General features: G+C 44.2%; 2 protein-coding genes across 4 annotated transcripts in view; both read left to right on the top strand.

Moving 5' to 3' along the window:
- Positions 1-13,481, top strand: part of plcb4 (phospholipase C beta 4) — a 69,813-nt gene extending 56,332 nt beyond the window's left edge. For 2 of the 3 annotated variants that reach the window (XM_004083333.4, XM_020714423.2), the window contains 14 exons: positions 3,370-3,534; positions 4,442-4,646; positions 7,020-7,108; positions 7,188-7,344; positions 7,426-7,475; positions 7,565-7,630; positions 8,005-8,120; positions 8,809-8,884; positions 8,963-9,138; positions 9,206-9,307; positions 9,381-9,438; positions 10,783-10,869; positions 11,009-11,045; positions 11,552-13,481. In XM_004083333.4, the coding sequence (XP_004083381.1) occupies positions 3,370-3,534; positions 4,442-4,646; positions 7,020-7,108; positions 7,188-7,344; positions 7,426-7,475; positions 7,565-7,630; positions 8,005-8,120; positions 8,809-8,884; positions 8,963-9,138; positions 9,206-9,307; positions 9,381-9,438; positions 10,783-10,869; positions 11,009-11,045; positions 11,552-11,628 (1,461 nt within the window). In that variant the 3' untranslated portion in view covers positions 11,629-13,481. The remainder of the gene's footprint in view (positions 1-3,369; positions 3,535-4,441; positions 4,647-7,019; positions 7,109-7,187; positions 7,345-7,425; positions 7,476-7,564; positions 7,631-8,004; positions 8,121-8,808; positions 8,885-8,962; positions 9,139-9,205; positions 9,308-9,380; positions 9,439-10,782; positions 10,870-11,008; positions 11,046-11,551) is intronic. The other variant, XM_011491427.3, reaches the window with a different exon arrangement.
- Positions 13,482-16,231: 2,750 nt separating this feature from the next.
- Positions 16,232-19,322, top strand: lamp5 (lysosomal associated membrane protein family member 5). The gene is made up of 6 exons (XM_023952849.1): positions 16,232-16,548; positions 16,947-17,125; positions 17,500-17,631; positions 17,770-17,866; positions 18,206-18,394; positions 18,537-19,322. The coding sequence occupies exons 1-6, from the start codon at positions 16,497-16,499 to the stop codon at positions 18,710-18,712; spliced, it is 825 nt and encodes a 274-aa protein (XP_023808617.1). The 5' UTR covers positions 16,232-16,496; the 3' UTR covers positions 18,713-19,322.
- Positions 19,323-23,112: the final 3,790 nt, after the last annotated feature.

The raw sequence follows: 23,112 nt of genomic DNA, 5'->3' as shown, positions 1-23,112 counted from the left end.
GTTCCCCCTCCTTCTACTCTGTCCTGCACTCTGAGGCTGCTTAACTTTCTATGAAATCCATAATCTTTAACCCATTTGTCCAAATACTTGATTAATGTCTGATCCTGACTTTCCACATACTTCCAAACTTTATGAAAAGCTTTCTGGACCTGATCAATGTGCTTTCTTACTGTCTTTGTTAGATTTTGCGAATGAGTCCCACCCGTCTTTTTGTTAAGGTATGTGATTGACGATCAGCCACAACGTTCTCAGTTTCAATCAGAAACCAGAGTTCCCACCCAAATAACCCTTTTTATGGATTCTCCAGCGCTGAATCTAATCAGCAGAAAAAGCTTGGAGAATCAGAAAAGAAGCCTAATTATTTGTCAACTGAGTCACTATTTTGTTTTAGAAAGAGGCTTTAATCAAAGTGAGCACACACCACAGGAGCTGTCGAAGAGAGCACACTCAGACACAGACAGAGAGACCTAAGAAGCATCACACACATATTTTCCCCGGAGCTCCGCTTATTCCATGTGCGGCCCACACAGGACCTTCAGCACTAAATTTTGGACACACAGTCCTGTTGTTGGACACACAGTCCTGTCGTTGGACACACAGTCCTTTTTTTCGGACACACAGTCCTTTCGTTGGACACACAGTCCTTTCTTTGGACACACAGTCCTGTCGTTGGACACACAGTCCTTTCTTCGGACACACAGTCCTTTCGTTGGACACACAGTCCTTTCGTTGGACACACAGTCCTGTCGTTGGACACACAGTCCTCTTTTTCGGACACACAGTCCTTTCGTTGGACACACAGTCCTTTCGTTGGACACACAGTCCTGTCGTTGGACACACAGTCCTCTTTTTCGGACACACAGTCCTTTCGTTGGACACACAGTCCTGTCGTTGGACACACAGTCCTTTTTTTCGGACACACAGTCCTTTCGTTGGACACACAGTCCTTTCTTTGGACACACAGTCCTGTCGTTGGACACACAGTCCTTTCTTCGGACACACAGTCCTTTCGTTGGACACACAGTCCTTTCTTTGGACACACAGTCCTGTCGTTGGACACACAGTCCTTTTTTTTCGGACACACAGTCCTTTCGTTGGACACACAGTCCTTTCTTTGGACACACAGTCCTGTCGTTGGACACACAGTCCTTTCTTCGTCCACACAGGACGTTTTTAACCTACTGAAGGCTATTAGTCGGTACACGCGGCGGTACCTACACTTCAGACTCGGGCACGCGCAGCACCCTGACTGCAAGCGCCGCTCTGTTCAGCGTGCCCGCGCAGCAGTCAGGCTGCAGCCGAGTCTCTATTCTTCCCCCAAAGTTGATGCACGCACACACAAAGACACAGACACATTCAAAGTAAGGCCCTAACAAGGAAAGAGAGGACAGACTTTCTGTGAGGTTCACTTCAAGCAATGAACCTCGCTATACGATGAGGGTCCGACGTGGCCGAGGGCAAAACTGGATCCGGGGCGAGGGCCGTTGATCCTGAAGGCGGATGTGTCAATGCTGAGGCTGTGATCTCAGACCGCATGCGGTTTTCAGGCAACCCCCCCCCAGGGGTTCCAGCGATGTCCAGGGCGTCAGTCGGCCGGCTCAGAAGGACCAAATGTGAGGAAACTGGATTTTCTAGGAAGGACTGTATTAAATTTTAGTTCGTAACCCCGTCAGTTTCTTACACACAGAAATAATGAATAACGACTCAGAGACAGTTACTTATCTTTTGTGGAGGTTTTACTTCGCACAAACACGAAGGGGACAGACATATGAACATGGTACATTCAAAGTCCGAACAAAGGGGTTCAGCAAAAGGCCTGGCATATATACCTTGCATTTGCATATTCAGAACCTCATTCGATGGATCATGGTGTGAAAAACACACCCACAGACTGTTGCAGGCTAGATGCTCGAAGGTCAGAGCACCTAAAGTGTCAGATCTCTTGCAGACATTTGCCAGAACGCACACACCAGAACACACAAAGATGAAAAAGGGAGGATGTTAAAGGAATGTTGCGAGACAATAGTCTTGGTTGTGCTCTGTCTGGAGTGTAATATAATTTTGAGATGATAATACATAGTAAATCGAGGTTAAGCCATTAATGTAATAAAAGGTAAAAGTTAGTTTAATAAAATGCAAAAGGGAGTGTCTAACTATTCTGTTTCTAATCATTCCTAACATTGATTAATGACACTCTGCTGGCAACACTATCTAATGGCCTGGGGTGAAAATCATATTTATTAACTAAAATTCACAAACTTATTATGAAAAGCAGGTCTTTAAGTGAATCAGTCATAGGTTTATTTTAGATTAATTAATGAATTTAGATGACTACGTGTGTGTTCCTAGTTGTATGTTCTGTTTGAGGTTCTTTTTAACCGCTTTTTGAGAAACATAAAGGCGCATTAACAGCTACATTCACGGTTTGGAGTCTGACGCTGAACACGCAAACCTTTTCTGAAGGTTACGAGGAAGAAAAAACTCCAGGTCTGTTAGCGGACAGCGCCGCTCTGTTCAGTGGGAACACGCATGTGCAGCGACATAAATCTGAGAATGTTTGATTGGTCGTTCTGCATGTCAATTAATCAATCAGTTTGATTTATATACCACCTATAAAAAGCCAAAGCAGACCAAGCGCTGTACAAGTACGACAAATATAGATTTAAATCACTAAAATCCAACAAAAGCTACAAAGCTGGCACACTAAATCTGCTCACTGAAGGCAAAAGATGTACTTGAGAGGAATGAATGACTGATAGTTCCTCCATTTTAGCATCAGCTTAGCCCTGGTTTTAATTTCTTTGAAATTGGTTTTATGCGTTTTATTCTTTTTATAATTTAAAAAAAAAAAAAAAAAAAATTCTTTTATGCTTTTTATGTTTTATATTTATGTCTCTGCAATGCTAAATTTGGTTTTACGCGTTTAAGTCTTGTTTGTTTATCTCCATGTGTGCAGCACTTTGGGCCTCCTTGGTTGGTGCTGGAAGGTCTTTAATTCTCTTTAATTCCCTGAAAGGCCGTTGAAATAAAATGTATTATTATTATTATTATTATTATTATTATTATAAAGAAATAAATGATGATAATTTCTTTTTAAATGTGTTTTTTTTTGTTTATTTACTTTTGATGGCCCGTGATCTACCCTCGCACTTTCTTTGCCATCAACCGGTAGATCACGATCAACTTAATGGGCACCCCTGTCTCTAATGCAAGTAGAAGAAAGTTGAGATGTTAAGTGAAGCTAAAACAGCTCCATATGCGTTATATGGTTCAATATAAAACTGTATTGCGCCCCCATGTGTTCACTTCGAAGCTCTATTCCCATTTTTGCTCCTAAATCTGTCTTTAAAGTGTGCATTTTCATGGCAGGTGTTCTCTGGGCAGTTCCTGTCTGACAAAAAGATCGGCACGTACGTTGAAGTGGACATGTATGGACTTCCGACCGACACCATCCGGAAGGAGTTCCGCACACGCATGGTGATGAACAACGGACTGAACCCCGCCTACAACGAGGAGCCCTTTGTCTTCAGAAAGGTACAAGGAGCGGGATCGTTCCGCACTCCTGTGACGGTTGTGCAGCAGAAAGGACGCAGGGTCTGGATGGGAGGAAGAATCTCGGAAAAATTAAGAGCTTATGTTTGTTTAGCTGCAGGAGACGGGAGGAAAACAGAAATGTTGGTTAGAAATTAAGACAAAAACTGATTGAGATTGGAAATATTCTCCAAAAATAAAGAAAGGCAAAGGAGTAGAAGTGGAAGGAAGAATTAGGAGAAAATGAAGCAAACATGGGGTTTATTGTGCTGCTCTCAGCAGATCGAGGGAGTCTGTCAGCCATGACTGGGACTTCAGCTCCCTAACACACACCATCCATCACAGCCTGCCGCAGTGTCGCTGTGCTCACGCACACCGACTTACACAACGCTATCAAAGAGTGGCATCATAACCCGAGCTGCTGGAGAGACTCCACACGCGCAGACGCCCTCATGCCGTGCATTCACGGCGCACACGCTCGGCTGTCGCTGCTCAGCAGCTCTCAGCTCTGCAGCAAGGCTGCATGCGTGGACACAGAGTGTCTCCTCCCATTTATCTTCAAGGAGGATTCTTCCCCTTATCTCATCCTCTGCACTTCTGGATTAATAGTCCTGCTTTCTAATGTTTACTTATCTGCACACAGAGGGCAGTTTCAGCGCTCCCAGCCCTCTTTCCTCATAGGATCATCTTATTGTGCTCTCGTGTAAACGGCCGGAGCCGATCTGTTCTTCTGCAGACCTGTTTTTGCATTCATGCCTGCAATTCAATCTCTGACCTTCCCCTTTCTCAGAGACCCATTTCGCTGCTTTATCTAAAAATAAAGAGCACAAATGAGTCCAGCTTCCCGCAGCACCCATGACTTTCTGGCTCCCGCTTTCCCCTCACTCTTCCTCCTTTTTTTACCTCTTAGGTAATCCTGCCGGATTTGGCGGTGCTGCGCATCGCCGTCTACGACGACAACAACAAGCTGATCGGCCAGCGCATCCTGCCCCTGGACGGCCTGCAGGCCGGCTACCGCCACATCTCCCTGAGGAACGAGGGCAATAAGCCGCTGTCGCTTCCCACCGTTTTCTGCCAAATCATCCTCAAGACCTACGTGCCCGACGGCTTTGGAGGTGAGCGCCGTTTGGAAAACCCTTCGGCACACGTCTGCCTCGCAGTGGCGCCTCCAGAAATTTTTCAAGGGGGTGGCCGGTAGGGGGCCACATTAAATCTTGGGGTGGCACACAAAAACCATGAGCTAAATTTTTTAAATTCATTCTACTAAACGTAGTAAAACAACCTTTAGAAAACCAACAGAAAGTTAAATGCCTACTGATTTTTTTCTAGAACATTAACTTATAGTTGATACTACTGTAAATTCTAGTAGATATCATTAGGCCAGTGTTTTCAACCATTTTTGAGCCACGGCACACTTTAACCTTGACAAAAATCCCGCGGCAAACCAGCAAAAAAAAATTATTTTTTTTAATTTAGAAAAAAAGGAGAAACTCATTGTCTGTATTGACCTACAGTCCCTCTGCAATCTCACATGCATTTTTGTGATAATTGTGGCAGAAAAAGCTGATGTAATAAAAGTTAAGTGAAAAGATTCAGAAACTGTTTGATGTGTGTTCGTTGTTGTTACAAGACGTTAAGAGGATAGACTCATTGTGCACTGAGACGCTGTCACTTTAACCCAATGCATCATGGGAGATGTAAACAGCCGCCAAACGCAAAAAGACTAGCGTCTCTGAGCTTCATTGTTTTGTTCACTTTTCACGGTCTGATGCCAGATTCTGTGGAAAGCTTCACCGCTAAAGACGAGCTTTAGCTGGTATTTTTGCTGAAACTGAGAGACTTTATGAGCTGAATCAGAACAAGGAAGTGAAGACTTTAACCACTTCTGATTGGTCAGACTGATGACGTTTGATTAAGCCTCCTAGAATGATTGGTGGAGACAGTAAAAGGGGCGGGACCTTTCAGAAAACAGTTAAAACTGCAGCTAAATCGGGGTACCGCCATTCTTATCAAAATGTTTTTAATAGAATCAAATAAACACAAAGAAAAAAAGTATTTACGATCTTTCATATTCCTAATTTCAAAGTGTTTTATCAGTGCCTGTTTGGATGAACACAGAGCTGATTTCCTGGAGATGGAAAATGTTTTAGATCAGTTAATGACGGTAATTTCCCACGGCACACTGGTGCGCTGCGGCACACTGGTGGAAAAACACTGCATTAATTCTAACTTCACCAGTTGGTCCAGGAACAGGTGGAAGACTTTTAGCTGAGTTCTGCCTTGTTTCTCTGACCAATGATGAAGACTGTCCCTCATCAGATGCCGTCTTCCTCGTTCTCTTCTGTCATTCATGCTGCTCTGTCTCATCTTCCTCCTCCTCTTCCTCCTCCTCTGTTGCTCCCCTACCATCTCTTTCGCTCCTTCTGCTGTACTTTTCTTCTTAAAATAAGAATATATGTTGAATTTCTCTTCATTCTCTGAAAATTGACTTACACAAGCATCAACTATGACTATAGGTAACTATGTGGAAACAGGACAAAAACCCATCAAAATGTTGTGGTAACACAACAACCAGTGCTTAAATAGTGCCATGAAAATGAGAGGCGCGTGTGACAGGGCCATTCTTTTTTACATATTAATAAAAAGTAATGGCACATCCACCACCCCTGATGATGTGGCGTATTTGCGCAAAATACAGATCAGGTGATCTAAAGTACAGTAAAGAGATTGTTAAAAGACACCACTGAAAATATTTAACAGGCATGAAAAGAAATGTAGTGTTTTGGGATGTATGATTGTGTGCACGCGTGAATGCGTGCGCGCGCGCATGTGTGTGTGCGTGCGTGCAGAAACTGTTGCACGCGTGAATGCAGGAAGAGAGGGGGAGAGCGCGTGTGAGTGTGTGGAGCGCATACACACGCGGTCAGTCGCCGTTTTGGACTTAAGGAAACAGTAATAAAGAAAGTTCACCTTTAGTAACTGATACTGGTTCTTTTGTCAAACCGGCCCGGAGGCTCTGGGGGTTCGAACGCGGAAGTGAACCCCACGTCTTATACATGTTCTGCGTCCAGCGGCTTAGATGTCTGCGCACTCAAAGGCAGCTGGGAGGGGAGGAGGTGTGGGCCTGTTTAGGTGATCAGAGCGACTTGCCCGGTTGCTGGCTGTGCATTTGGGATGAAATGCACAACTGATGCTACCACAGTTTATAGTGGCTAGTGGGGTGGGGTGGCCACCCCCTGGTGGCACCACTGCTGCCTCGTGGCGGCTTCGTTTGTGAAGTCTCGGCACAAAGCAAATGATGATGACTTTGCAGACAGTGTAACGCAGGCACAGGAATGCAAATGAGCAGGACAATTGGAGATGCCATTAAATGAAGCCAAGGGGCTCACACAGATCGTTAATGCTCCTATGGAAGACTGATGGCTAAAACCCACCACTCAAAGCTCAGGATTCATCGTTTAAATCTCTTTTTTCTTCATCCTTTTTAGCCATCGTGGACGCTCTGTCCGACCCAAAGAAGTTCCTGACCATCGCAGAGAAGAGAGCAGACCAGATGAAGGCTTTGGGGATTGACACGGTACGTCAGAGTGAAAAAAGACATCCAGACGTCCAAAAGAAAACACAAATTTACCTTTTCATTCTTTTCACTGCCACAGAATGACATTGCGGATGTCCCCAGTGGAAACTCAAAGAATGACAAGAAAGGGAAGGGTAAAGGAGACACGGTGAAAACCAGCGTGACCCCCCAGGCCAGCTCCGACATGGCCCAGACCTCCAACTCAGCGCAGAACAACACGTCCGAGAGCAAAAAGGGTAAAAAGGACTGCTTTGCCCCAAACGCCTCAGACCTACACTGTGATTTGATCTGATTTGTTGTTGATTCTGCTCGTTCAGATGCTACACTAGTGCCTAATGCGAGCATTGAGGATTTAAAACAAACCAAGGTTGGTGTCAAAGGATTTTTTTTCTTTTATACATATATATAAAATATTTTCATAATTTTTACAAATAATCCTTGTTTTTCCCACTTTAGGCCTACCTGAAGCTGATGAAAAAGCAGCAGAAGGAACTCAACGCTTTAAAGAAGAAGCATTCAAAGGTAGGTGGTGCTTGAGGTGCAAATCCTGCTAATTGATGATGCAGATTCAGGACATAGGGGGACAAACGAACCTTTCATCCTGCGCTGACCCCAAAGGCGTGGAGCTCCGGTACACCATCCACCTTTCACAAGAAATTAGACTTGCTAAAGTTCCCCTTTGATGAGCTCTCGCCATGGAGACGGCGGCTGCTCTTTCACACAGACCCCTTCATTATCACAGCATTATGTCCAGTTATTGCGTTTGGACACGTCTGTTGATGCGTAAACGCTGCATTTCAATGAGTTGAGCATCAATGCTGACCGTCTTTTTCGAATACGGCAGCTGTGCGGCACCCAACGCTAAAGCAACGCATGTTTCTCTTCCCTCCAATTAGGAGCAAAATACAATGCAGAAAGCCCACTGCACCCAGGTGGACAAGATGGTGTCGCTGCACGAAAAAGAGAAGTCAACTCTGGAGAAGCTCCTGGAAAAGGCCTTCAAGAAACGAGGGTGAGGAGGTTTTTAGTCAAACTGAACTCAGTCCACTCTGTCGGGAAGATGAAAAGCAAAACATTGCAGAGCCATGCCAATAAAACAGGTTAACATGTTCATGTTGGAGGACATAGAAAAAGAAAAATTAAGCTGAAAACTGCATTTCTGAGTATTTATTTTTTCAAATGATTGTGAATCCAGAGCACAAAAAATACTGCTCTGAGCTCTCTGCAATGGGGAAAGGAAGGGGGGGCGGGGTTGCACCAACAGTCCCGCCCACAACTCAGAGGTGAATTTCTAATTAGTTCCTGCTGCTCTGCAGAAATTATGACCTATCTCCTGTTCTTTTAATACAAGTAGTCATTAAAATAAAAATTAGCCAAAAGTGTTTTGAAGATTTCGTGGAGGCAGCTATTCTGAAATGACCAGGAGAAGACTTCTACTGCCCCTAGTGGAATGATGATGAACTACAGGGCAGAAAATATGGAGCAAGTCCTCCTATCCAATGAGTTTATAAGGAAAGTTTGGGTCATGCTAATGAGATATGGTCTCAGAAAACTGTATGATTCACTTAACAATGGTTGTATAATATAATGATAAAAGAGTGAGATGCAGGAAGCTTAGTTTTTACTAAAAATAATAATCATATCTGGAGTTTTTCTTCCTCTGAGGTTGTCTTCTTCTAACAAACGTGTGTCATTTCCAGTGAGAATAACTGCCAGGAGTTGAAGAAGGAGACAGAAGACAAGATCCAAACGCTTGTTACAGAGCATAAAGCAAAGGTATCAAGAAAGCGCTTTGATGACATCACGACTGCTGTGGATTTCTGATCTAAAGTGGTTTTTGGCGCTACTGCGCAGGTGAAGGAAATCACCGCCCAGCACACTAAGGAGTGGTCCGAGCTGATCAGCGGCCACAGCAACAAGGAGCAGGAGATGAAGGACGGTCACGTCATGCAGCAGTGTGAGGTCCTCAAGAAGCTGCTGAACAACAACCAGGAGCAGCAGACGTCGCAGCTGAAACTCATCCACGAGAGGTGAGGCCCCCCCAGTGACCCGTGACGGCCGAAGGTCAGACGGCTAACGGCGTTTTGTTGATCGTAGGCAGAGTAAAGAGATGCGAGCCAACCAGGCCAAAGTCTCCATGGAAAACAGCAAAGCCATCAACCAGGACAAGACCATAAAGAACAAGGCGGAGCGGGAAAGGTGATCTACCGGGCGGTGTCCATCTTCACGGATGGAGGAACCTGCATGAACAAAAATTGCTTTTGTCATTTAGGAGAGTCCGGGAGTTAAACAGCAGCAACACCAAGAAATTCCTGGATGAGAGGAAACGGGTAGGTTCTGCAGAACGCTGAAGCCCACAATGACCACGTCTCAACAACTCTGAGAAAACCCAAATCACAACAACCAGTTTTTAGGAGTATGTTTTCAGAATGCTTTCATTTTTTGTCTCTCGTGGTAATGGCGTATACTTATATAGCGCCTTTCTTCCTACAAGGACAAAGCGCTTTACAGTCACAGACCCATTCACCCAGTCACACACACATTCACACACACAGTCTCACACTGGTGGTCGCTCCGCTGCCAAACACAGGCGCCCGCCTACCACCAGAGGCAAGGTGGGGTTCAGTGTCTTGCCCAAGGACACTTCGACTCATGGGCGTGCAAGGCGGGAATCGAACCTGCAACCTTACGATCATGGGACGACCGCCCTACCGCTGCACCACGGCCGCCACGGAGAAAACCCAAATCACAACAACCAGTTTTTAGGAGTATGTTTTCAGAATGCTTTCATTTGTTGTCTCTCGTGGCTCTCCGGCTAACCCAGCGCTCTGCTACCTGCAGCTCCTTGTGGCTCTCTGGTTAAAGTCAAATATTTATTTAATTTTCAAAAGTAACTGTAAGGTCAAAAGTGAGCATCGATGCATACTGGTTTATCGCAGAGACTTCTGGGAAATTTCTAGGCACTTGATTTTGGACTTGTAGATTCGGACGGCCCTACAACATGGCGAACACACTATTTAGTGAGTAGTGAAGGAATTCGGATACAACCCGACCGTCTAGGAGAGGTAAAAAACTGAGTTTAATCATCTGTTTCTGCTCAGCGTTTGTTACAGACGTGTGTGACAAACTGTGTTTTTTTTGTTTGTTAGTTTTTTCAGCAGACTCCTGGCCAGCTTAAATCTTTTACAGAACAGATTTGTCTCAAATACAGATTGACTGTATATTTATTTATGTTTAAATGTGTTTATACAGAGTTTTTTGCATTTGTTTGATGAAATAAGCCAGAACTTTCACAGCCACAGTTTTGCTATAAAAAACCATAAACTGCATCCACTGCAGCTTGATAACACAATTAGATATAAGAAGAAATTGTGTTATTTCCTGCAAACTCTGTACTTTCAAGAATCTCAATAAGTGGCTACGCAGCAAACAGGTTTCACAGAGAAAATGCTGAGACAGCAAAAACCATGTTTGCTTCATCCAGGGGTTCAAGTTTCACAAGAAAATCCAAATGAGATTATCTTAGACTGTTGTCTGGGAGTAACTGTTGCAAATTCATCTTCCAGAAAACTCCGATTTAAACGTGTATTTAAATGCATCCCATAGTATTAGGCCTAAAATGATGGCAGCTCTTCTTTGATTAGCTAACTGGACGTGTGTCCGTGTTTCTGCAGCTTGCGATGAAGCATCAGAAGGAGATGGAGCAGCTGGAGAAAAACCAGAGAGAGCAGTTGGAGAAACTGGAGAAGTTCAATGAGCAGGTATGCAGAAAGAAAAAAAAAACATGTGGCTCAGATCTATGTTTGCCTTTATTTTTGCCATTTGTCACAGCGCCTGTACATGTCTTACATGTATGCTCACTTTACTTCCTTTTAATATGATTTGCTTTTTCCAACACAGCTTTTGAAATCACATCATGCAAACAAACAGGGTAAAGGTAGGCATCTCCATCTCCATCTCTGTCATGTTTCCCGTCACGTCTCCTTTTTTGCTGACTTCTCTTTATTTAAATAGCGCCTGCTCTGAAATGACTCATAATTGAGTAAAAGCAGAGAAAAGATAACGACGAGGCTGGAAGGTAGAAGTGATTCTTCATTTCCTCTGGATGCAGTCTGCAGCCCTGGGGAGTGTGCAGCATGCCAACCAGAAGCTGGAGTCATCTATCATTATGACTCACCACCGTTACTAAGCAAAAACAGCAAACCGCTGCACTCTGTAGATCACAGCTGCTGGCTTTGATGGCATGAAACCCCTACAACTATCATGTCTAAATCAGCACACTTTGTTTTGGGGTTTTTACCCCCCCCCCCCCCGGTAATCTGCTGAGCGAGGCAGCGTTGAAAGAATGGGAACGCTGCAGGCGGAGGGATCAGACTTGGACATTTGTGTCACGTTTCTTTGGCGTCTGATTGATCGTCTGGCTTTTCTGTATTTCCTGAAAAGGCCAAGGACATCCAGCAGATGATGAAGTTAGAGGAGGAGATGGACCGCAGACCTGCCACGGTGGTGTGAGCGACTGAGACACCAGCGCACACACCAACACTCTCCGACACGCTCGCGCAGGTTACAGAGGCGCTTTCCCCCCCAGGACGCCCTCTGAAGAGTCCAGAGAGGAAATCATCTGAAAATAACACCCACTTTGTCCTTTTTTTATTTATTTTTTTTCCTTCTGCTTACAAGTCACCTTTGCTGCTCTTTCATTTCCTCATAAAACCAAACTTTTTTGCCACTGAGCCATTGCTGCTTAACGCTAGAGGGGTTAACCACTCATGGAGACAGGAAACGTTGAGGTAAACTCCTTCACCAGACTGCACCGTTAGTCAAAAAAAAAAAACAGCTTCTGTTTTGGTAGATTTTTGGAACCCTGCACAGAATCGGTCCAGGAGAGCAAAGAGGGTGTATAAAATATCTGTATTTTCTGCACAAACGGAATAAACGTGGAGCGATAACACTGTACACAACACTCCTGTCCTGAGCACTTTTCTATGTGATAGTTTGTCAGAAAAAGATGTGGAAAATGTAGCACTACTGTAGGTTCTCTGGTCGTTTTTGTTTGTTTGTTTGTTTTTCATTATGAATGTATTTAAAGAAGAAAGTTTGATTTACTGTGTGATAGTGGTGAATCCCCCCCGGCCACCTTTTTTTTTTTAATTAGATCACTACAAGACTAAGATTTTGAAAATTCTTTAGAGGTGATAAATGGAAACTTTTGCACTTGAATCCTGAAAAAAGTCCCAGTTTGCAGGAATCAGATTGATGATGTGTTAATCCATTTAGAAACGGGTAAATTATCTGAAGTTGTTACCAAAAACTGACTGTCTGACGCCTTTAAACTTCTCTTTTTGCACTCAGATCTCCTAATCTACGCTACTCTGATCAAACCCACCTTTGGTGGTCTAACAGACGTCCAGCCCGTCTTATCCGCTTTGTGGCTCCTTTATTAGACTCTTCACTGCACTTTAACCACCTCAGCTTGTAATCCTCATTGTTTCCTTCTTCCCTTTGGAGCAGGAGAGATCCATCCCTGTAATTAAAGCAGATCTGTAACAGAAAGGCGCAAAATCCGGATGATTGAGCCAAAATAATTCAAGATAAAATGAAAACGTCTAAAAATGGAGACGACAGCACTTGTAAGAGCTTTTCTAACCTTTTCTTAATTATAATTGAATCCAAGTGACGGGTAGACCGCAGGTTTTATTGTACATACTCTACTGGAATGTAAGCAGGCGAGATTTTTGTTTTTTCCTGCAGTTTTTGGTCATTGGGGGGCTCTGGGATGAGGTGGGTCTTTTGGGGGGGAGAAGTTTGACTTGTTTGCTCCTTTTTTGTTTGTTTTCTTGTCCCGCTTGCAGAAGCACCACACAACACAACCTAAAGCTTTCACCACATATCTGAGGTAAACGAGTTCAAGTGCTTTTAAAGTTTATTCCAATGGCTTTCAGGTGTGCCACTCTGTATCTGTTAGAAGGTTAAACTATTTTATGGAGGATAAAAATGCCAAAAGGGGTTATTTGTATGAAGGAATATATAAATTTATATATATATTATATTTAATATATTAGATGATGCATAGTTTAAGGTTATGTTAGAGGCTTTTTTGCACTAGTTGAATGTTTCTGTGATTAAATGTTAGCTGGAGTTTGTCGAAAAAGCAGATTATTTTTGCAGAGCAACATCACTGATTTCATTTCCTGGTTTCTACTGTATCTCCTCTTTGTTTTCTATTTGAATTGTAGTTCATCAGCAGACATTGTGTGTGTTTTTTGTATTTATATTGTACTGTTGGACTTATAGCAATGAAAATACTGTTGTAATCCAGCTCCTTTAATACTGTTTTATAGTCTGTGTATCAATAAATCCAGGTGTAAAATGATACGTGTGGCTCTTTGTGTGGATTTCCTGTTGAAAACAAATACATGTTTTAAAAACGTTTATCTTTATTGCAAAAAATGTGAGGGAAACATGTTTTTTTTTTTGGTCAGCATGACTTTTGTGTGCGCCGCCAACGCATTTCATGCTTTAAAAACAGCTGCATCATCACATTCAACAAGTGCATTCTCTATGTAGACTCCAGAATGGCTCTTCAGCAGCGACCACGCGGCTCTTTATTGTCATTCTAAATGAAGTATTTCCATTAGAAAGAAGAACAAAGCATCCTGATTATGTGTGCGCTCCCCGGCAACCTTTCATCTCCCTTTATGCTCGCCTATATAACAGAAAAGGCGCGATTTGTTTGCGCTCCTGGCGGGAACAGCAGCTCTGACTAACAACTATGGAGCGTTTTCTTTAGTACAAAAAAAAAAACGAATAAGAAATATGCTTAAGGATAAAGCAGATGGTCAAACGGGGACAATGATCTTCCTGGATGCGATGTCCAAGGATAAAGTCCACCTGGCCAGGTTTGTTCTGGATGCGCTGGATGGAGAAATCGTGGACTCCAAAACGGATGACGCGCAGACGCCCCTCATCTCGTCCGTTTTGTTACCAGAGCAGACACGGTGTAAGTTTATGGAGCTCCTGCTGCAAAGAGGGGCCAGTGTCAACAGCCAGGACGGCGCAGGCCGCACTGCCCTCAGCTACGCCTGCGAGAAGGGCTACTTGGACGCGGTGAAGATCCTGGTGCGCAACAACGCGGATCCGGACCTCGCGGACGTCTGGGGGAACAGCGCGCTGATGTACGCCGCGGCGGCGGGTCACTATCCCGTCGTTGAGTATCTGGTGAGAGCTTTCAAACGACTGGGGCTGCAGATAGACCGGATCAACAAAGCTGGGAACTCCGCCGTCGAGGTGGCAAAGTTCCTCGGCCACAGAGACTGCGTTTGCGCGCTCACCGGCGGCTCCAAGAAGAGCTGGAAGAGCACAGAGGACGCGCGGGAACAGCCGCCGCCAAGTCCTGGTCCGGAGATACTAGATTTTCACAAGAAAGTTGGAGAAGTCACGAGCAGACTGGAAGTTCTCCAAACGCGCAAGGACGCACTTCAAAAGAGTTACAACCGGCAAACGAAACACCGGATAAAAATGACTCGAATGCCGTCCATGGACTCCATCGAGGAGTTTCAAATCGAGCCATTTTCGTCTCGTAAACAGGAGGTAGTTTTCTCTGGGGTGCGCGACCCCGCGCCCCCGCCGCGGACTCTTAACAAGTACGCAAACTTTGAGCAGCCAAAAAAAGCGGAGAATCTTAACTCTCCCGCTGACCACCTCTTACCCCCACTCAAACGCAGCCTTGAGGATCAAAAAAAGAGTTTGCTTTTTCCCCCGCAAGCCACAAATAACAACCTCCAACCCGGCGCGCCGTCTGCCCTGGACGCTTTCACGCCCATCATCACCGCCCGAAAGGGTGTGACCGAAACATCGTCGGAGAAAACTTTAGATTTCGGGTTGAAAAGATTCAACGAGAGCTATTACAGGAAAAGATGCAGCCTGCCGACAAGCATGTTGAGCCCGGCACCACCGGAGCGTGGCCTGATGCCCGCGCGCAAACTCAGGACGTTAAGGAGGCGCGAAGGCTCGACCGGTGTGGCTCCACCTCTTCAGGTCACCTCGCTGCCGGCCTCCTCCGCAGCCTCGTCTTTGTCGGCGTTCAGGAACAGACTGCTTCGCAGATTCACATCCCCGGAGATTAAAAAGGTCGCAGAAGATTTGGAAAAGGATCCAGTGGTGACATCAGGTCGGATCCCACGATCGGAAACGTTTCCCCAAGACAGGAGACATCCACAGGTGGACAGCAAACCCAGCATTGACAGCATCAGCTCCGTCAAGTGCGAGTTTGACTTTCAGATCAGAAAAGCGGATCAGTAAAATCCACAAAGACTCGTGCGTAAAACCCAACTGACTTATTCTACCTTGGCTCGTGGTTTCCTGTTACGCTTTGACATCCCGGATTAGTCCGTGTCTCACTTTAATGTAGCCTACATTGAAAATATCTCCTGCTTGAACCGGAAAAAGACCCAACGGAGTGCGTAAAAGCGCCAACTCTGGACACGAGACGAAAGCAACTTTTTCAGAGGTTGTCTATGCGCAAACGTCACCACTCCCTCTGGAGTGGGAGGAGAGTTCGTGGAAGGCTGCATCTGTTATGAGTCTTTTCACATTAAGATTACTGTTGTGTTGTTTCTAACAGCGAATAAAATCTGGGTGTGACGCATGCGTGTGGCGATCATGTGATTTTTTTTAGATTTATTGTTGATTTTGTAAATGCTCATCAGCGGTTTTTGATGTTTATTTGTTTTTGTTTATTTGTAACCTCTTTAGCTTCCACAGAGTGGTCGCTAGTCTTACTGGGGTCCATCAGCAAAAAAAACATACATTTTACCAATTTCACAAAACCCGAAAATGATTATTTCACAAAATTCACTAACCAATTCATCATATTTACAGAACCAACATTTGAAACCCCACCGAACCGGAGGATGAGGCGGGAGGGGGGTCGGTGTCTCCCTCCAGATGGTTCAGTCAAACCTGCAGCTGTGGTCAAGCGGAAGAGGAGAAAAAAACTGTATTTGAGGTCATCTACTTCAGGAAATCTGCAGTTTAACAACTTATTTTGTGGTAGAAAAGTAGGCAGATCATTGAGTCAAAAGCGTTCCTCCTTAAATGGGTATGGGCGGGGAAGGGGTCCTTTCTCGGTACCGAAAGGGTTCTGCAGCACATCTATTTTTTCCTTTTGTGCTGCATTCGCGATGGTCTGTGCGTGACTTTTCCTCGCCTAATAGAGGCACGGCTGCTCCTTTCTCTCTCTCTCTCCACCCTCCCCCCTCCAGATTTTTTCCTCACCACCTCCCTTTCCCGCGAGCCTTCCTCTCTTCTCTTTTCGCGGGTTTGGTTCAGGGTTCCCGGTCACTCAGACCCCCTTTTTGACCTCCCAGCGCCGGGGAAGCTGGAAGCGATGGGACGCCGCGTTTTCAGCACCACGGAGAGCACCCGACTTCTGCTGCTGGGTAAGAGGGTGAGTGCGTGAGCGTGCGTGTCCAGTTGTCGTGACTCCCCACTGCAGTGCCTTTACATTCACGTACCCACGGCGCGCCTTCACCCTTCTTGTGCGTGTTTTTCTAGTCTACCCCGTCCCCCCCAACTAAATGGTTGAAAAAGTTCGATCAGCACCGCAGTTTGTCACTTTCTGCGGTGCTGTCACGCATTCAGGGACTGGCTGTTGTTCCCCTGATGCTGCAGCATCCGCGATGCGTTCATCCGGATTCTTAGTTTGTTCCCGAAACCCAAACGCAACTTTGATCCGTTCTTTTTTGCTGATCACGCACAATTTCACGTGATGCGCGGAGAGCTGCATGAACTCCTCATCCCTACTGATGTTTTTTTTTTTTTTGTTTTTTTTGGATAGGTGTGCTGGCGCTGTCCGTGGTGCTGGCGGAGCAGGAGGGAGAGAACCTGTCCGGGCTCTCCGAGAACCCCGACAGAGCCATCTTCGCCGTGCGGGAGAACAGCACGACCTGCCTGATGGTGGAGTTCGCCGTCAAAATCCTGGTGCCATATGACGTGCTCGCGCTCAACGGGATAGACGTAAGGAATCCCCGAAACGAGGAGACAACGACGGGAAATAAACGTGACTCCTTTCGTGACTCATCATCTGAAAAAAAATGTCTTTAAATGCCACGAAAATCTGTCACCCAACAGCATCCATCAAATCTAGGAACATTTATGCACAATCACATCTAAACGATTAAAAAAACTGTTTTTATTATTTAAATTAGTTTGATTCCCAAAATAATAGGGGGGGGGGGTACTTTTCTGACACTATAACTTTGATGTTCGACCCTCCTGAATGATGTCCAACTGTTTTCCTAATAATACCCCCCCCCCCCCTTATGTTCTTTTGATGAAGTTTTTTGCGTGACCCCCCTCCCTGAGTTTTTGTCACTTTTTGCTTTTCTCAGCTGATCACAGAGCAGGCGTATTTCACTTTGCCCCGCAGCGCAGATATCGAGGGGAAATGTGGGGCCACGGAGTCAGAGATCCACATTTCTTGGAAGAACGGCGCGTACCTTCTGCGCATTTACTTCTCCAAGGTGAGCGAAGAAAGCGCAATATTGCGCCAAATTTCCCATTGTGGTTGGAGAAATACCAAAAAAAAAAAAAGGTTCAGGTTGTTCTTGAAATGAGTTCCAATTTCTGCTGAACTTTCCGGTTGCGCACGTGCTTTGCAGGAGTTCCGGGACAAAGGCACGGAGGTGTGGAAGATCAGCAAAGTCCAGTTCGTCTATGACACCTCCGAGACGTCGCATTTCATCAACGCTTACAACCGTGAGTGCGCGCGGGCGCGCGCCTCCGTGCGTGCCGGCAGATACTCAGCACATTTATTCCACCCCCTCCGCTTTGATCGCAGCTTGCGCGCATTCATCTGACAGCACTGGAATTAGATAACTGGCACGGATTTGTGGATTTCACCCGCATGGGCTCATCCATTTTGGAATAATTCATGCAAATGTGTGCTACACATCTCATAATTTAGAAAGCATTTCATTTTTTTGTGAAATTTCCCGAATTTAGTCTTCAAAAAAGGAGCATCTATGGTCCTTTAAGGTCCTCCGTAAACCGACCTCATGCGTCTTTCTGCTCCCCATCGCTCCTTTTCTTCTCCAGCTGGGAAGCACACAGCCAGCACTCACCGTCTGTCGGCCCTGGTGACCCCTGCAGGCCGCTCCTACGTCTGTGCGGCCCAGCAGTCCTTCACCCTCATCTCCAGCGACCACCAGAAGGGCATCTCCGTCTCCATGTACGACATCCAGCTTCAGCCCTTCGACATGGCCTCTGACTTCATGTTCGGCGAACGTAAGAGAGCATCTTCACCTCTGATTCTAGTTTTGGAGAACTGATGACTTAAAAAGTGCAGCTCCACAATACAACCACACACACACACCTACACATCTATACGCTACTGTTGTGTATCAAACTGGGATTCGTCTTCTTACAGCCTACAAGTGCATCATGGACCAGCGGGAGCGCCTGGAGGAGACCCTCCCCCTCATCCTGGGCCTCATTTTAGGTCTGATAATCATCATCACACTCACCATCTACCACTTCCACCTCAAGCTGACAGCCAATCAGCCCCAGCTCCCCAGAGACCGCTCCATGTACAAGAACATGTAGTGCCGCAGCCACCCAGCCCCCCCTCCCAAAGCCATCACGACCGCAGACATTTCCTCAGAGCACCCCCCCCCCCCCCCCCCCCCCCCCCGACCTCCGACACCTCAGAGGACTTTTGTTCCAGCTCTGGACCGAGTCCTCGATCCGAGAGCGGCCAACACCGAACTGTCCATCTGGAGCTTTCCGGCCGTCGAAGCTCGACTCAACGGGACAGCTGGGGACGCACAAACTGACCGCACAATTAGATCAGAGAAAAACAGAAAAAGAAGACATTCCAGCTTCTGCGTTCACCATCCTTTCTGTTCCTAACCCATGTCTTCTGCTTCATCTCCATGTTTTGTCACTTTGAATGCAGCCATAGTGTTGACAGTGTAGTGAACAGTGTGTGTTTTTCTCTTTCTTTGGGGTTATTTTGCTTTCACTTCAGCAGAACTTTGCTACAAACCAATGCGTGGAACATATCAAAGGAAGAAAAAACTAAAAACAGCAGATACTGAACAGAAGATTATTGCATTTATGCAGAGAGATTATTGAAAGTCTATGCATAAACCTTTGTTGATGCAACCGTGTGCACTATTCTGTCCTGTCTGAAATAAATTGCTGGAGAACTCTTGCATTTCCCTTCATTACCACAGAATATAATTCATGTTTTTAAGGCTGAAAATTCTTCTTCAATTTGTGAGAAACTCAGATGGAGTAAAAAAAAATATCCAAGTTGATGCTCGACGTGTTCAGATTGGGAGCAGGTGACTGATCGTTCCGCCAGACGAGACACAAAGGCGAAGATGAAGTATTGATTTTTGTGCTGGAACTCAAAGAAAACACAATTTGAAGGAGTGAACTGAGAAAAAAAACAGCATTTTTTTGTCCTCTTAGAGCTGCTTTGGCATCATGAACATGTCATCACCATCTAAGCCCATTTATCCAGTTATTTCCTCACATTTAGCGGCTGCAGAGAGAATAGAGATGAAGAAAATATGAAATAAAATCTACACCACTCCTATGAACCACAGTTTAACAGTATATAAATAAAAGTCAGAAGTTAGCTCAGATGCTGTTACGAAAGCTCAAGAAAAATCTATTTTTGATTTTGCTTTATGGATAACGAGTTTAATATCCTTTAATTCTGATGACCTCAGCTGACAGAATATTTCATAGAAGACAATGTAGAATATTTAGTAAATCTTAAGTTGAAGTCAAAAAAGTGTACAATTTCAGATTTAATTAAGTTGGATTTGATTTTAGTTTATTTCAAGTAGTTTTATCAACAAAAACAATAGAAAAACACAACAATAAGTGACAGAATGTATAGACATTTTAAATCTATTCAGGTTATTAATTTGATAAGAAAACATAGAAAAAGAAGTGTTATTTTTTGAACAGACCACACAAAGGCTCAATTGCGTTTGTCTTATGAATTAAGAGTTGCGTGTTCTATAAAGGAGAGGAATTCTGGGGTCTATTGCTGACAGAGTGGTGTTAACTAAACCCGAAGCAGAGCCATTTTTAGACTTTCTTTCCAAAAAAAAGAACCATTTAGATTTGATTTCGGTTCATTTCAAGCAATTTCAGCGACAAAAACACCCAAAAAAATAAAATGCTTAGATGTTTTAAAACTATATTAATCCCTAAATTGATTGGAAAACAAAGAAAAGGATGTTATCTTCCTAACATTTTAATTGCTCCTAATCATAGCTAGACACATTTGCATTTTTACATACAGAACACACATTGAATCCAGCAAATATTAAAATCAAAAATGGGAGATTTAGAGACAATTCAGAATCACTGTCATCTTATCTTTGTGTTGACTGGTCTAGTAAACAAAAAATGTATTTTTTCTTCTCATTTTCTCTGAAAATGCTCACTAAAAGTCTCAACATGTAACATTTTTGATTTCCTTCTCCAATTGTCTTTGCTACGTTTGTTTGGAATATTTTAAAAGTAACCCTGTAAACTGCTTTAAAATTCAAATGAACCTTTATTTGCTTCTTTGGGTTCTGTTCTTTTACAAACTGAAATAATTTCTTAAAGAGCCAATCGTTTTCTGTCAATGTGGTTAAAGTATAACTTCTGCTCATTTTCCTTTTGAGCTAATCTATTATTTTTTTAACCTTTTTATAATTCCTTTTTAGTTTCTGTGTGTGATCGTAAGATTTGCTTTTTGTATTGACTTCTCTTAGTTTGGGTTTTTTTGTTTGTTTTAACCCTTGTGCTATCTTAGATGACCCCCCCCCCCCCCCCTTCCATTGACGTGTTCTCCCTACCATGACAAAGGTGGATAAAGGTGGAAAGATTTCATGTAATCCATGGACACCAGTGAAGATCACAAATCATTGAAGAAAAAAGGTTCAGAGCTCTGTCTAGTGCAGTGTTTTTCAACCAGTGTGCCGCGGCACACTAGTGTGCCGTGGGAGATGGTCAAGTGTGCCGTGGAGAAATTGCCCTCATTAATCATTCACTGATCTAAAAACATTTCCCATCTCCAGGATATCAGCTCTTTGTTCATCCAAACAGGCCCTGATAAAACACTGAGTAGTTAGGAATATGAAAGATCTTAAAATTACTTTTTCTTTGTGTTTATTTAATTCTATTAAAGACATTTTGATAAGGATTACGTTACCGCGATTTACCTGCAGCTATGACAGTTTGCGGAAAAGTCCTGCCCCTTCAACTGTCTCCACCAATCATTCTTGAAGGCTTAATCACATGTCATCAGTCTGACCAATCAGAAGTGCTTAAAGTCTTCACTTCCTTGTTCTTAATTCTGCTGATAAAGTCGCTCAGTTCTAACAAAAATACCGGCTAAAACTCTTCTTTAGCGGTGTAGCTTTCCACAGAATCCGGTGTCAGACCGTGAAACAAGTGGACAATACAATAAATCTCAGAGACGCGAGTCTTTCTGCAAGTTTTCGGCACTTTTCACACTACATCTCCCATGATGCATTGGCTTAAAGAGCCAGTGTCCCAGCGCACAATGAGTTGTCCTTGCGAAACGCCTTGAAACCACAACAAACAAACAGTTTCTAAATTTTTCTAATTTAACTTTCATTTCATCTCTTAGAAAAAACAGCCGCAACTTCCTGCTTTTCCGGCCACAATTATCACAAAAATACACGTGCGATTGCTGGCGGGCGGGGGGGGGGGGGGGGGGGTTGGGGGGTAAGCTGTCGATCAATACAGACCATGAATTTCTGTTGTTTTTGTTTTTTTTGGATGCTGGTGTGCCGCGGGATTTTTGTCAAGGTTAAAGTGTGCCGTGGCTCAAAAAAGGTTGAAAAACACTGGTCTAGTGGGTCTAGATGACCCCACTCCCAATGTTAAAATGCCTAGGATAGCACAAGGGTTAATTAGTGCTCAATTCAGGTGTGTTTTTGGTTTTTAAGTCTTTTTCTCTTGTAATAGAAAAAAAACACATTTCTGATTTGCCAAAACTGTTTCCTATTGAATCTGTTTTTTTTCTTTGTTCTTCACTTTCTGAATTTGGACGCAGCTTTTTCCCATCAAAAACTTCAGATTTGGACCTCCTAATCTTCCACCAATCACCAAGAGACGGGTTTCAAACGTCTTCACGAGGGTCTCCGTCCTACTGCCATCCCCTTCATGGACAGTTCTCCAAACTCCTTCTGGAAGGAAAAGGTTCTGAGGTCGGAACCGTCCATGATAACGGGTCAGTGCTTTACTATAAAGGTTCATATTTTGTGGTCATGTCTACTGTTGTTTGCTGATTAACCCTTGTTCTATCCTAGGCACTTTAACGTTGGGAGTTGGGTCATCTAGACCCACTAGACAGTGCTCTTAACCTTTTTTCTTCAATGATTTGTGATCTTCACTGGTGTCCATGGATTACATGAAATCTTTCCACCTTTATCCACCTTTGTCATGGTAGGGAGAACACGTCATTGTAAGGGGGGGGGGTCATAGGATAGCACAAGGTTACGCTGTATGACATGTATGTATAATATGTTTCTCTGTATGTTTCTGTCTGCCTTTGGACAACAGATGTAATTCAGCTTTTGTGCTAATTTATGCTCCAACTCTGCTAAAACATTGATTAATGTCGCTTTTCCCAATTGAAATCAAATAAACAGTTTATTTGCTGAGTTCTGGACTTTTGCTGTGAGTGAAAAAAAAAAAAACTCTCAGAGGAGTCCGAGACGGAAATCCTTAACGTCAGCATGGATGCTTGATTTTGCTTTTAAAGTCCCCCTCTGACCATATTTTGATCTATTCTCAATGTGTTCCCTAGTTTCTACAAAGCTGCAGGAGTTCATCAGAAATTCACCCCTCCCACTAGCTTACAGCCCCTCACAACCTCAACCGCATATTGGTGGTGCGACGAGCAACATTGGAGCTAACCAGCCCTACAGTTTAGATCCAGATTTCAGGTCAGACGAGGAAAA

Source organism: Oryzias latipes, chromosome 24 (assembly GCF_002234675.1).
Source record: "Oryzias latipes chromosome 24, ASM223467v1".
Lineage (NCBI taxonomy): Eukaryota > Metazoa > Chordata > Actinopteri > Beloniformes > Adrianichthyidae > Oryzias > Oryzias latipes.
This window is presented reverse-complemented; position numbering and strand designations above follow the sequence as displayed.